Source organism: Heterodontus francisci, chromosome 36 (assembly GCF_036365525.1).
Source record: "Heterodontus francisci isolate sHetFra1 chromosome 36, sHetFra1.hap1, whole genome shotgun sequence".
NCBI lineage: Eukaryota > Metazoa > Chordata > Chondrichthyes > Heterodontiformes > Heterodontidae > Heterodontus > Heterodontus francisci.
This window is the reverse complement of record NC_090406.1, coordinates 22,852,189-22,867,985: the sequence shown is the minus strand read 5'-3', so window position 1 is coordinate 22,867,985 and position 15,797 is coordinate 22,852,189. Positions and strand designations below refer to the sequence as shown.

The 15,797-nt window shown below is 41.6% G+C and overlaps 1 protein-coding gene across 3 annotated transcripts in view; it reads right to left on the bottom strand.

Moving 5' to 3' along the window:
* Positions 1-2,699: 2,699 nt before the first annotated feature.
* LOC137351667 (phospholipid-transporting ATPase IC-like) overlaps positions 2,700-15,797 on the bottom strand; it is a 123,195-nt gene continuing 110,097 nt past the window's right edge. For all 3 annotated transcript variants that reach the window (XM_068016352.1, XM_068016350.1, XM_068016351.1), the window contains one exon: positions 2,700-7,979. In XM_068016352.1, coding sequence (XP_067872453.1) covers positions 7,740-7,979 — 240 coding nt within the window. In that variant the 3' untranslated portion in view covers positions 2,700-7,739. The remainder of the gene's footprint in view (positions 7,980-15,797) is intronic.

The window sequence follows — 15,797 nt, the reverse complement described above, 5'->3', positions numbered from 1 at the left end:
GAAGCCTGTTTAGAGTGACTTGAGCAAAGACTTTCCCCACTATGCTGAGCAGGGAGATTCCACGGTAGTTGTTGCAGTCACCACGGTCACCTTTGTTTTTATAGAGGGTGATGATATTGGCATCGCGCATGTCCTGGGGTACTGCTCCCTCGTCCCAGCACAGGCAAAGCAGTTCATGTAGTGCTGAGAGTATAGCAGGCTTGGCACTCTTGATTATTTCAGGGGTAATGCTGTCCTTCCCAGGGGCTTTTTCCGCTGGCTAGAGAATCAATGGCATCACTGAGTTCCGATTTTGTTGGCTGTATGTCCAGCTCACCCATGACTGGTAGAGGCTGGGCTGCATTGAGGGCAGTCTCAGTGACAACATTCTCCCTAGAGTACAGTTCTAGGTAGTGCTCAACCCAGCGGTCCATTTGTTTGCGTTGGTCAGTGATTATGTCCCCTGATTTAGATTTGAGGGGGGCGAACTTCTTGATGGTTGGCCCAAGAGCTCTCTTAATGCCATCATACATTCCTCTGATGTTTCCGGTGTCTGAGGCCAGCTGACTATGACTGCATAGGTGTTGCCAGTAGTCGTTTGCGCAGCGCCTGGCTATTCTTTGTGCAGTGCTTCTGGCTGCTTTAAGTGCTGCGGATGTTAAATCGCTGGGGGCTTTCTTGTAGTTCAACAGTGCAATGCGCTTAGCGGCTATGACAGGTTCCAGCTCTTCATTATGAGATTGAAACCAGTCTGCATTTCTCTTCGCACTTTTGCCGTAGGTGGTCAAAGCTGACTCATAGATGGCGTCTCTGATGTGGGCCCACTTGGTCTCAGCAACCCCTGTGGGAGTGTTTTGAAGGGCTGTTACAAGTGAATTTAGAAATTTTTGTAACAGCTGTGGGTGAGAAATTCTGCTCGTATTGATGCACGTAGCCCTCAAAATTACACGGTGATCATAGCGTATGAATCATTAATGTGATTTTATGTAAACCTGCTATTTTATACAGATTATTTAACTCATGTGATTTATCTAATATTTTACAAATAAGGAAATCAGCTAAGTGATCAGCCACATTTAATCCATTGCTCAGTAATTCAGTTTAAATAATGGAAAGAATATACAACTGTATAGTTACTGACATACAGTGTGATGCAATATATAGAACTGATAATCCTAATTCATACTGATGGCAGGAACCTCACATGATGACTCCATAAATTTGAAAATTATGGTCACCATTTTCCATCTGGAATTGGAAGCACACCCATGATTTCCTGGAACGTGTGTCTAGCAGATGAGGTCTTGCACCAGCAACATAATCTCATCATAACAAAGTGGCCTATCTATATTTTGAGCACATATAAAAATAGTTCAGTTTATATGAACTTCATGCAGTAATGTGAATCTTCATATTTGTTTCTTTAGACTTGCTGTAGTTTGGCACACTACAAAAAAGTCTTGCAGATTGCCATATGCTCTAGGTGAAATTTTGCTGTAGCAGGGCATCTAATAGCATCTACCTTTAGTTAGACTTGGCCTTGCACATTTAGGTTTGAAATTATTTTGCATGGCAAATTGCTGAAGTGGGAACCAATAATGGTGCAGTGAGGGAAACATGGCATCTGGGAACTGAGTGAACAGAACACCTATGTCCCTCCCTAAGGATTGTGAAATAAACAGCGCAAGGAAGAAAGTGTAAGCTGAGTGTCAAATTATGTAGAGAAAGAGCAATAGAGTTGGGTTGAGAGAAAAAAAAAGACAGACAGAAAGGAAACAAAAAATAGTAAATTTTACATTTTTAAAACGTCCAACACTTAATACCTGAAGGAATGAGGCTCCACACTTGTAATAATTAATTTTTCAGTGCCACAGAGGTTGATTGGCAGTAATTAATATTTACACTATTAAAAGCATACTTAATGCTTGAAATGACAAGACTTAACTTTCTGTGACGAGTTTAGTTCATATCTACCATGCAAATTCACACCATTCAATGCACTTCAATGGACAGGTAGAAAGCGAGATGCCAACTTTGCAAAGCTAACAGTGGAGAGATGCAACTCAAACAACAACTTTTAGATTTCTGCATTTAACCATGCATCTGCCCCTTACCTGAAGTTGCTGTACCATTTGAGCATGAATAACAGTGAGCACCATGAGCCTGACCATTATTTTGACAGAAAAGTCTGGCCCAATGTAACCTCCTCTATATCAAAATTTGCAGCAATGAAACAGTACATTCATTGTATGAAGCGTTCTGTGATATTTTGATGAGCTATATAAACACAAGTACTTCTTTCTACAAACAATGCAAAAGGGGCGCTTGACCTGAGATCCTTGGGCCACAAGTGGCTTCAAGCCCTGGCAATCCATCTCTTAAAGCCCAATCAAATCAGTCCTATTTGTTCTAATATTTGTCCTTCTTGAATTTCCTGGACATGGAGGTTGTAACATGCTATATTTAGGGTTGATGCCTTATTAGAGAGATAATCTTAGTTCAGAACATCAAGATCTGCCAAGATCAGCAAGCTGAAAAAGTAAAGTAATGGGATCATTGATTAAAACTTTCTATGTGGCCCAAGGCTCCATATTGCGCTCTGGTCCATTGGTCCATGAGGACAAAGGCTTGGACGTCCATGATGTGGCAAACAAAACACAGAACTTACATTCTGAAGAACCTGTCACAAAGAAAGGAACTTGATTGGCAGCAGCAGTAAATAGTTTTATAATCTCAGTCATTTATTTAACAGAGCACTATTTACTCAAGTGGAGTAAGCAACTTTAAAGTGGAATGTCTAATTACACTTTATTTTCGTAAACAGAGATATGAGAGTAGAAATTATGATAGTCACTATTCTCATACAGATATGTATGTCTAATATTGCTGGTAATAAAATACAGCACAGAGAAATTTGGTAAGATTGCACTAAGTGTTTGTATAAGAACAGTGTAATTCACAATTTCTACCCATGGAACTGTTGCACATTCCTCATAGTTTTGTCAGTGATAATATACTTTCAGCCAAATTACACAATTCATCTAAACATATCGGCAATCTACATACGATATGGATATGAAAACTTTTGTGAAAGGCTATATATTTATTGAATGTTCTACAGGGTCATGCTAGGCCCCCACATGCCAAGAATAAGGCACATTAATTTTGTAATGAACATTGATTTTAAACTGTTAGTGGAGTGAAGAAAGGACTTGTTAAACAGATCAGCCATGGCTGGAAAGATATTTGCATATTAACAGACAGTGTTTGGAAGGACAAAGCAGCCATTCCCTAACACATTCAACCGACAAAGGACTTTTGCTCACCAGACATTGAAGGTGGGGGAGCTCGCATTCCAAGTTGACTGCTAAAATGGCCAAATAGACAAACGAACATGGTCAAACCAGCTTGTCACATGACTAGCCTGCTGGGCAACCTGAGTTTTTTGAATTTGTGCAAAACGTTTGGGCAGAAAGTCTGTTTGCTCCTGGACTGAGAAGATCTCTCTCCTGTCTGCTCCCACCTCTTTCTCACAAGTCTCAGAATCCACTGAAGACACATGAACCCCAAGAAAGAAAAGTCTCCTACAGCAAACAAGGTTTCAGAAGAATACTGGGCCCCAACGAAAAGCAAGATCTACATACAATCAAGGACTCTACAGTGAGCTCGAAGAACCTCAACAAGAACTCTTCAGATACCTTTCCACTTTATTTTTCTTCTGCTCTTTTCTGTCTCTATTTGCATGTGTGTATCGCGTATGCATGCTAGCGTGGGGCGCGGCGTGTATCCGTAGGCATCAGAGGAGGTTCACTAGATTGATTCCAGAGATTGGGGGGGATTGTCTTGTGAAGAGAGATTGAGCAGTTCAGGCCTTTACTCTCTGGAGTTTAGAAGAATGAAAGGAGATCTAATTGAGGTATATAAGATGATTAAGGAGATTGACAAAGTAGACATCGAGAGGATGTTTCCTATTGTGGAGCAATCTAGAACAAGAGGTCATAGTTTTGGGATAAGGGGTAGCAGATTTAAAACAGAGATGAGGAGAAATTACTTCTCTCAAAGGGTCGTGAATCTGTGGAATTCACTACCCCAGAGTGTGGTGGATGCCAGGACATTGGGTAAATTTAAGGAGGAGATAGACAGATTTTTAACTAGAAATAGGTTGAAGGGTTATGGAGAACGGGAAGGAAAGTGGAGTTGAGGCCAAGATGAGATCAGCCATGATCGTATTGAATGGCGGAGCAGGCTCGAGGGGCTGAACTGCCTGCACCTGCTCCTAGTTCTTAATCGAATTAGAGTTTAAGTTTAATAAATTTCAACTTTTCTTCTTTAAACCTAAGAAAGTCTGTTTGTGCTGGTTTCTTTGCCTTATAATTGGAAAGTGCTGAACAAGGATTCACCAAGGGGGAGCTAAAAACACGGTGTGTTTAAAATTAAAACCTGTTACAGTAAGACCAGGTAAAGGCTGAAAGGGAACCCTAGACCTCTTTCTCACCTGGGCATAACAGTAAAATTATTTTTATAAATGGTTTATTTCAAACACATTGAAGAGTACAGAAATATCAAAAATATATGTAAATATAGCCTCTGTGTAGTAGATTCTAATAGCATTATTTAAAAATATGAAGTATTAAAATTTTTGTCCTTTCATACAATACACCACATAAAGGTCAGTAACAAAGCATCTCCCAGCCCGTAACTCTAGTTTGCAGATAGTAGATCTTGCAGGCTCAGTATAGTAGGTCTGAGCATGTCAGGAATGGAGAGGAGATGAGATGAGATCCAAATCAATTTGATTTCAAGGTCAGGTTCCAAGTGTAACCAGATAAGAACTTTGTGAATTCTGAAACAAATGCAACTATTTGGATTTCAGGAGGAGGGTGTTTAAATTGGTCAAATAATTGAGACCTGTAGTGAGCAGATCATGCGGAAGCACTTTGGTTCTGGGAATAAAAGGAGGGTCCCTTCCTAACACCTGAACTTGCTTTATCCAAATGGGAGAGAGATCATGTTCCTTCCCTCTCTTTAAGGGATAGCACCATTGATTAAGGCTGACTGTAAGCTGGAAGTTATACAATTTTCTTTGGAACACATGAGGCCCGTCTAGGCTGCAGATCAATGAAGCTCTGGGAACATTACAAAATTATCCGGAGTATCGCGTGCTTTTATTTTCCTCTGTTAACCTTGGGTTCAATAATAATAAGAAAGTTGATTTAGATTTAACATTCATGCGAATCCATTATTGAAGCTGCCTAATGTACAATGCTTGAGGCATTTAAATCACCTGAGAGTATATGCTAGAGCTTAGACTCATCATTTAATATATAATTCCTTAAGGAAAGAGTATCGTACGGAACTGCAAATGCATCATTTTAACCATATAATTCCAAAATAATAGTGCTGTATTGAACTCAGATCTCCAAGTGACCTTAAATGGCCCAATTTGGGTTACTTGAACTCCTGTTGTGCTTTGTGCAAACAGCAATGCTGAACATAAATTTTTGCTGAAGCCATAGCAACAAAGAGACACCCAACCTGATTAAATGCAAACTATTAACAATCAAGTGATGGGAAGAGCAATGGGATGGTATCTGACTCCTGGCAATCTAATGCACAATTGCATCTGATCACTAAAGACATAACAGGACTGCGTGCCTTATTGGTGGTACCCATGGGGAAAAGTACTCATCTAAACCTTAGTGGTTAAGTTAGTGTAGGCATTGTATTCAACCTCTAGTGTTTTAGTGCAGTGTTGTCCAATACATTTGCCACTAGCCATCTATAGCAAATTGGGAATCCAGATATGGCTACGTGAATTTTTGATTCGCAAATAAAAAAAATGAGTAATAGACGCCATCATTAAGCATGTGATCTCAATATTCATTCACACAGCATATGCGTGTGTACTTTAAAATTTTTGTGCATTCGTGGGTAAAAAGGTAAGATGTAAAGCACAGCGTGCAAATGTTTATTGATCGTTGTGTGTGCTTTACTTCCTTGGTTACTGATTATTGGTTACCTGCTAAACTGGAGTGAAACTCGGATGGAAAAGCTGAACTGTAGCACCATGGAAACACCAACATCAAATGGAGAGGGGTGCTGACATCATGATCAGCTCGACCAATCAGAATAACTGACCCAGGCCAGCAGAAGAAAGCAGGACCAATCAATAGCAAGCAGCTCCAAGGGGCACACACAGCAAAGGGCAAGCAGTATCCAATCACGCTCTGGATGGAGAGCATCTCCCTGTGGAAGACAAAGTACCGTTCACAATAAAAACAAGAAATGCTGGAAATGTTCAGCAGGTCTGGCAGCATCTGTGGCGAGAGAAGCAGAGTTAACGTTTCAGGTCCTGCTGAACATTTCCAGCATTTCTTGTTTTTATTTCAGATTTCCAGCATCTGCAGTATTTTGCTTTTATTTTACCGTTCGCAATGGCTGGTCCAAAAACTTAGAAGCTGCACTATGATGTGATGTGTCTGATTAATTCATGTCAGAATTCCAAACTTTGATGAAAGAGAAAGACTGCAGAATCTCTCACTGAATGGTTTTTAAGTAAATATGTGAAGTACTTGTGTTGTATGTAAGGCATTTATTCCTAAAATTAGTGCATGCGGCTTACACGGTGTCACCATGGCGATATGTGTCAGCAATTTCTATTGGACAACACTTTGAGTGAGGAATAGGTCTTCACCCGACATTTGACTGTCTAGCAGTGTTATGTCTGTTATCTTACTGGAGTTTATTGGGGGATAGGTGTTTTGATGCTATAGTGAAGGTTAATCCCTAGTAGGAATTAAATATATAGGGAATAATTTTAACCTAGCCCGCTGATCATGAAACAGACGGGCTCAGGTTCAATGTTGGTTTTACACACCACCAAATTTATTCTCCATTGAAGTCAATGACATGCAACATTAGGCAGGCTGTAAAAGCCAGCATTGCACCCAATCCCATGGGTTTCCTGCCTGGTGAGTTGGGTTAAAATTGCCCTCTTAATCTCTAACTGTTTAGTTTGGGTTATGTATCCAACCACAAGCATTTAATAAGGGGAGGTAGATATGTCTGATCACTGCTTGTGCAATAGCAAATTATAATAGCCATCTCTGTTTCTGGTGGTCCAGTGGGATATTGTAGTATAAGGGTCTAAAAGGGTTAATCTTGAGAGAGTGTAAAGAATACTTCCCACCATGATGATGTAAGAGGTCATGAGAGAGAGACTTGAGAATAGATGCAGCATGGTTTTTGGAGGAGTCATACAGGCTGGTGTGGAGTGTTAATTGTTATAATGTAATAAAGATTAATATTTAACTACTACAGACTAAGAATCTCTCTAGCTAGATTAAATAAGGTGGCAGCATACCAAACCAACATATAGCAGATAGAAACACACGTTCATTATGTGTGGAGACTTTTGGCTTTCAGACACCAAAAATAAGAAATTCAATCACGGATCCCTTGCTTCATAGAACAAATTTAAAAATGAACAGTGGAAAGAAAATTTCTTAATTGGATTTAAGCAGATCGAAGTAATAGAACGTGTTGCATGCAGGCACTAACAAATCAGGAGGAAAGGCACTGTCTTTCATTCAAGTTGCAGGAACTAGACAAACTCTTATTATGGGCCTGGCACAGTCTTCAGTCGGTCAGAATCCTTCAGAAACCTGACATTTTGCATAGTTACCAGAATGGTCCATGAAACAGGATCAGAACACTTTCCAGCTTGTTAATAAATGCATGAAATGAAGTATGCGATGACTTCAGAATCTTTCATGCCACCCATCCTTTTCTCCCTCGGGCACAGTTTGAGCACTGCTGTTTGTATTTGCTCCTGAAGCAGGACTTTTCTTCCTTATGTTTACTCCTGAGGTAATGAGGTCAGAGTAGCCTTTGTCCTGTGAAAAGGCATAGCCCGAGCGGCGTTGTGTTGAACCTCTTCTGAAATGAGTGGCCCTATTGTTTGAAATTTGCTCACCTTTGTTGAGATCTTCATAAGTTGCCTGGAAATAATCAAAAAGGCCAATATTAGGTGAAAGAATTTGCATTCCTTCTCGTGTATCCATTTAGCTGACACTCCATAAATCTTAACTCACTAAAGGCTGGCCCCTATTCATTGTGATATTAACCAACAGATAGAATCCTTTGATGTATTGGCATGCTCTGTAGGACTGTGGAAAATGGTTTTTAAGACACAAGGGTAATTTTCAACTTTACTGTAGGAGCAGTAACCTGGTGAGATGGATTGCCAGCCTGATGCAGAACCCATCGAATTGCTCTGCCAGATTACACCCAAACATGGTCTGCTAGCTATTTGTACCCTTCTTCCTTTCTTTTATCTTCCACAAGATCAAGCTGTGACTTTTGTCCACTAACTTAACGATTAGATCTCAAGGCTTGTTGCAGTTCTACCTGGGATCATCTTTTACTGGGAAACCTCACAATAAAGTCACCATATAACAGCAAGATTGCAGCTCAGAGACCTTTTTGAAAACTATGCAAAGGACTTTTAAAAAAAAACTTATCACAACGGATATTCATTTTTATTTTCACAGATTCCATTTCAAAACTGTAACTAACGGCATCAAATTATTCTGCAATACCACGATTCATACTAATCCCATTTCAAAAGTGGTTGGATAGAGCACTAGTCATAGAGTCAGAGTTATTCAGCACAGAAACGGGCCCTTTGGCCCATCGTGTCTGTGCTGGCCATCAAGCAACTAACTATTCTAGGCCCATTTTCCAACACTTCGCCCGTAGCCTTGTATGCTATGGCGTTTCAAGTGCTCATCTAAATATTTCTTAAATGTTGTGACGGTTCCTGCCTCTACCACCCCTTAAGGCAGTGTATTCCAGATTCCAACCACCCTCTGGGTGAAAATATTTTTCCTCAAATCTCCTCTAAACCTCCTGCCCCTTACCTTAAATCTATGCCCCCTGGTTATTGACACCTCTGCTAAGGGAAAAAGTTTCTTCCTATCTAACCTATCAATGCCCCTCATAATTTTGTATACCTCAATCATGTCCCCCCCTCATCCTTCTCTGTCCTAAAGGACAACAACCCTCACCTTTTCATTCCCTCTTCATAGCTGAAATGCTCCAGCCCAGGCAACATCCTGGTGAATCTCCTCTGCACCCTCTCCAGTGCAATCACATCCTTCCTTTAGTGTGGCACCCAGAACTGTACACAGTACTCCAGCTGTGGCCTAACTAGCGTTTTATACAGCTCCATCATAACCTCCCTGCCTCGGCTAATAAAGGCAAGTATCCCATATGCCTTCCTAACCACCTTATCTACCTATGCTGCTGCCTTCAGTGATCTATGGGCAAGTACACCCAGGTCCCTCTGACCATCTGTATGTCCTGGGGTCCTATCATCCATTGTATATTCCCTTGCCTTGTTAGTCCTCCCAAAATGCATCACCTCACACTTCTCAGGATTAAATTCCATTTGCTACAGCTCTACCCATCTTACCAGCCCATTGATATCGTCCTGTAATCTGCCTTCCTCCTCACTATTTACAACACCACCAATTTTCATGTCATCTGCGAACTTACTGATCATACCTCCTATATTCACATCTAAATCATTAATGTACACAACAAACAGCAAGGGTCCCAGCACTGATCCCTGTGATACACCACTGGTCACAGGCTCCCACTCACAAAAACAACCCTCGACCATTACCCTCTGTTTCCTGCCACTAAACCAATTTTGGATCCAATTTACCAAATTGTCCTGGATCCCATGAGCTCTTACCTTCTTCACCAATCTCCCATGTGGGACCTTATCAAAAGCCTAACTGAAGTCCATATAGTCTACATCAACTGCTTTACCCTCATCTACACATCTTGTCACCTCCTTGAAAAATTCAAATAAGTTAGATATGTTCTCCCCCTGACAAAGCCATGCTGACTATCCTTGATTATTCCCTGCCTCTCCAAGTGGAGATTAATCCTGCCCCTCAGAATTTTTTCCAATAGTTTCCCTATCACTGATTTTAGACTCACCGGCCTGTAATTATCTGGTCTATCCCTGTTACCCTTCTTGAATAATGGTACCACATTCACTGTCCTCCAGTCCTCTGGCACCTCTCCCGTGGACAGAGAGGATCTGAAAATTTGTGTTAGAGCCCCTGCCAACACCTCCCTTGCCTCACATAACAGCCTGGGATACATCTCATCTAGGCCTGGGGGATTTATCCACTTTTAAACCCACTAAAACATCTAATACTTCTTCCCTTTCAATGCTAATATGTTCAAGTCTATCGCAATCCCCCTCCCTGATCTCTACACTTACATCGTCATTCTCCACAGTGAAAACAGATGAAAAACAATAATTTAAAACCTCACCTATAACCTCCGGCTCCACACACAGATTGCCACTTTGGTCCCTAATGGGCCCTACTCTTTCTCTGGTTATCCTCTTGCACTTAATATACTTATAAAACACCTTAGGATTTTCCTTTATCTTGCCGCCAATGTTTCTTCATGTCCCCTCTTCACTTTCTTAATTACTTTTTTTAAGTACCCCCCTACACTTTCTATACTCCTCTAGTGCCTCCGCTGTTTTCGGCACTCCGAATCTGCCATAAGCCTCCTTTTTTTCCCTGATCCAATCCTCCATATCCCTTGGCATCCAGGGTTCCCTGGACTTGTTGGTCCTATCCTTCACCTTAACGGGTACATGATGGCTCTGAATCCTCACTATTTCCTCTTTGAATGACTCCCATTGGCCTGATGTAGACTTTCCTACAAGTAGCTGCTCCACTTTGGCTAGATCCTGTTTTATCAAATTGAAATCGGCCATCCCCCAATTTAGTACCTTTATTTCTGGCCCGTCTTTGTCCTTTTCCACAACTACCTTAGAGTTATGGTCACTATCCCCAAAATGCTCCCCCACTGATACTTCTGCCACTTGGCCAGCTTCATTCCCTTGGATTAGGTCCAGTACAACCCCTTTTCTTGTAGGACTTTCTAGGTACTGGTTTAAAAAGCTCTCCTGAATGCATTTTAAGAATTCCTCCCCCTTTAAGCCTTTTGCACGAAGACTATCTCAGTTGATATTAGGTAAGTTGAAATTCCCTATTATTTTTACACCTCTGAGATTTGCCCATATATCTGTTCCTCTATCTCTCCCTGACTTTTTGGAAGCCTGTAGTACATGCCCAGCCAAGTGATTGCCCCCTTTTTGTTCTTAAGTTCTACCCATATGGCCTCATTTGAGGTACCTTCTAAGATATCACCCCTCCTTACTGCAGTAATTGACTCCTTGATCAACAGTGCAATGCCACCTCTTCTTTTATCCCCTCCCCTATCGCGCCTGAAGATTCTATACCCTGGAATATTGAGTTGCCAGTCCTGCCCCTCCATCAGCCATGTCTCTTTGATAGCAATAATATCATAATCCCATGTGCTAATCAATGCCCTCAATTCATCTGCCTTATTAGTAAGACTCCTTGCATTAATGTAAATCTAGCCTTTCATTTTTCACTTGTGCCTCAACAGGTCTATATTTCCAGACTGACTCAGTTTATCTTCTATATTTGGCTGTGCCTCACCACATACTGTACCTCCACTCTGTATCCCATCCCCCTGCCAAATTAGTTTAAACCCCCACCCCACTAGCAAACCTCCCAGCAAGGAGGTTGGTCCCGTTCTGGTTCAGGTGTAACCTGTCAAACTTGTACAGGTCCCACCTTTGCCAGAAACAGTCCCAGTGATCCAGGAACCTAAAGCCCTCCCTCCTGCACCATCTCCTCAGCCACGCATTCATCTGCTCTATCCTTCTATCCCTATACTCATTGGCACGTGGCACAGGGAGTAAGCCAAAGATTACAACCTTTGAGGTCCTGCTTTTAAATCTGCTACCTAGCTCCCTAAATTCTTGTTGCAGGACCTCATCCCTCTTTCTACCTATGTCGTTGGTACCAATGTGTATCACAACCTTTGACTGCTCACCCTCCCCTTCAGAATGTCCTGAGCTGTTCCGTGACATCCTTGACCCTAGCACCAGGGAGGCAACATACCATCCTGGAGTCTTGTTTGCAGCCACAGAAATGCCTATCTACACCCCTTACGATAGAATCTCCTATCACTATAGCTCTCCCACCCCTTTTCCTCCCCTGCTGTGCAGCAGAGCCTTATTTTGCTAATAATTTTAAATAGTCATTTACTTTTTGCTCCAAGATGGACCAATTAGAATATTTTCCAAATGGTGAGAAACTGGGGACTATAGAGGAGCAAAGAAATTTGGGAGTCCAAGTACACAAATCATTAAAAGCTAGTAGATAGGTACAAAAAAACAATCAAAAGGCTAATGGAATGTTCGCCTTTATCTCAAGGGGACTGGAAAACAGCATTCAGTTCTGGTCACTATACTTCAAGAAGGGTCCATTGACCTTGGAGGGGGTGCAGCACAAGTTCACCAGAATTATGCCACAAATTAAAGGGTTGAATTATGAGGACAAGTTGCATAAACCTGGCTTGTATTCCCTTGCGTGCCAAAGGTTGAGGAATGAATAAATTGAGGTATTTAAAATGTCAAAAGGACTTGATAGGGTCGATAAAGAGAATCTATTTCCTTTGGTGAGGGAATCCAGAACAAGAAGGTATAATCTTAAAATTAGAGCAAGGCCATTTAGGAGTGAAATCAGGCAGCACGTTGTCACACAAAGGGTAGCAAAGTACTGGAACTGTCACTCAAAAAGCTGTGGATGTTGGTTTAACTAAACCTTTCAAGACTGAGATCACTAGATTTTTGTTAGCTAAGAGCATCAAGGGATATGTGCCAGAGGTGGGTATAACGGGTGGAGGTATTATCTAACTGAATGCTGAAATCGTCTTGAGCGGCTGAATGGCCTCCTCCCATTTGTATTTTCCTACTAATTGGCTTAGCAGGTGATGGCTTCAGGATTAGTTCTCCTGCTTCTTGACTTGGCACACAGTTTTATCAGATCCCAAAAGTTATACTAGGTGTAATATCTGCCAACAGCAGGTATTCCAAATCAGGAAGCAGATGAATTGAAAGCTTCCATCTCACTGTGCTCCAAACAGACCTCGTGCAACAATTGTGGGGGGTTTGCAATTATGCTAAAGGAGAATATGTGGAGGAGATGGTTATGGGAAAATGCAAAAGTCAGAAATAAAAATACTACTTTGGGAGAATTGGGTAGAGCAGTGAGGGAGAACTCAGTCCTTTATAGCACCTGAATACAGGGAAGAACTTGAGAAAAAGTGCTCCATGCAGTCCTTTGTGAACCTTTCAAACTCTCTGTGTCACATGTCTGCAGAACTTCAGCACTGAAGTTAATTGTATTTGATTGTACAAGGTGATGAACATTAACAAGGGATTCACTTGTGCTCCTATAGATAAGAACAGGCTGAAACTGTGGTTTAGGAAGTGCATGTATGTAATGTGTATCTCTGTAAATAAACGCTTATAAAAGTGTATAAAGATTGGCTCCAGTTCGATCCTTCACCACCTGGCTTTCTAGATAACAACTAATGTTTGTACAGGCATCTGAAAGCATTTCAGAAGCCTGCAGCCCACCTGGCAGCTCCACTATTTGCAGCAAATCCCCACAAGGCAGAAGTTCAAACCCATGAAATTCTTGGGTGTGGTATCAGCACTTTAGGACAAATTAGTATAGTGCTGCATATTTGAGATGAGAGCCTTTCTGAGTAGGGGCAGTGCTTCTAAGTAAATTAATTTAAGCAGTCCAAACCCCATTTTAAGGATCATAGCACAAAAATATCCATGGAAACAGTGATGTGACCCTACTGCATTTGGCAACACTCTAGCAAGGAGGATATAGACAGACTGGCGAAATGGGAAGACACATGGCAGATGCAATTTAATGCCAATAAGTGTGAAGTGATGCACTTTGGGAAAAACATGAAGAGACAGTATAATCTAAATGAGGGGGTTCAAGAGTGAAGGGACTTAGGGGTGCATATTCACAAACCCTTGAAAGTGACAGGGCAAGTTGATAAGCCAGTTAAGAAAATGTATGGGATACTTGGCTTTGTAAATAGGGATACTGAATGCAAAAACAAGGAATGTTATGCTTACCCTTTACAAATCACAGGTTAGGCCTCAGCTGGAGTATCATATACAATTGTGGGTACTATACTTTAGGAAGGATGTCAAAGCCTTGGAGGATACAGAAAAGGTTTACCAGGATGATACCAAGGATGAGGGACTTCAGTTATGTGGAGAGATTGGAGAAGCTGGGATTGCACTCCGTAGAGTAGAGCAGGTTAGGGGGAAACCTAATAGAGGTATTCAAAATTATGAAGCGTTTTGCACAAGAACATAAGAAATAGGAGGAGGAGTAGACCATATGGCCCGTCGAGCCTGCTCCACCATTCAATATGATAATCCTGGGCTTCAACTCCACTTTCCAGCCAGATTCCCATATCCCTTGATTCCTGAGAGACCAAAAGTCTGTCCATCTCAGCCTTAAATAAATTCCATGATGGAGCATCCACAATCCTCTGGGGTAGAGAATTCCAAAGATTCGCAACACTTTGAGTGAAGAAATTTCTCCTCATCTCAGTCCTAAATGATCAACCGCTTATCCTGAAACCATGCTAACATTTTGTGTTCCTTGTATGAGTACACCCAAGTCTTTCTGAACATCGCTATTTACAAGTTTTACACCTTTTAAAAAATATTTAGCTTTTCTACTCTTACAACAAAAGTGAATAACCTCACATTTCCCCAAATTATACTTCATGTGCCACCCTGTTGCACACACACTTAATCTGTCTATATCTCTTTGCACCCTCTGTGTCCTCCTCACAGCTTGTATTCCCTCCTGGCTCTGTATCATCAGCAAACTTAGATACACTACTCTCTGTTTCTTCATCTAAATAGAGCAAACAGGGAGAAATTGATTCCTCTGGCAAGTGGGACAATAAACCAGGAGGTCATAGATTTAAAATAATTGGCAAAAGAACTAGAGGGGAAATGAAGAGAAATTATTTCACAGAGTTGTAATGATCTGGAACACACTGGCCAAAAGAGTGGTGGAATCAGATTCCTTAGGAACTCTCAAAGGCATGTATTTGAAGAAAACTAATTTACATGGTTATATGGAGAAAGCTGGGATGTGGGACTAAACCGAACAGCTCTTTCAAAGAGCCGGAACAGATATGAGGGGCTGAATGGCCCCTCTCACCCATTCCCCCAACCCCACCGGGTCTGTAAGATTCTATGATTCTAACACTGTTGAGGCAGTGTAGAAGAGCTATAAATGCATCTCATCTATGCTACATTTGAGGTAGGATTGCTTAAAGTACAAAAGCATTCCATTCCTCCAGGACTAACTTCTTGACAAGCACAAAGATTCATTCCTCAACAGGTCATTTGGAAAATGAAATGCTCTGCTGAAAAGTCAGCGACCTGAAATGTTAGTGACCTGAAATGTTAACTCTGTGGGGGATTTTAACTGGAGAAAACAAATGGGTTTGGGTCAGGTTGGGGGGGGGGGGGGGGGAAGGGGGGTGGGGACAGGGTTAAAGTCAGATTAGTCTGCTTCCTGACCCAAACTCCCCTCTAACCCACCCATCTCCAGCTTCATCGGAGGCCGGGAGCAGGGCGATCAACTAACCTGACCCAAGGAGGCGAGTTGCAACTTTAAATATAATGATGAAGCTGTGAGCCTCATTTTCAAGCAGCTTATGACTTTTTACTGCTGCCGGCTGGGTTTCCCAAGCCATGGGAAACCTGGCAGCTTCCTTGTGGTGAGGACTTGGTGGATTCAAGAGGTAAATGCCTTCACACTTACCTGCTGGATACAGGTGCCTGCCTG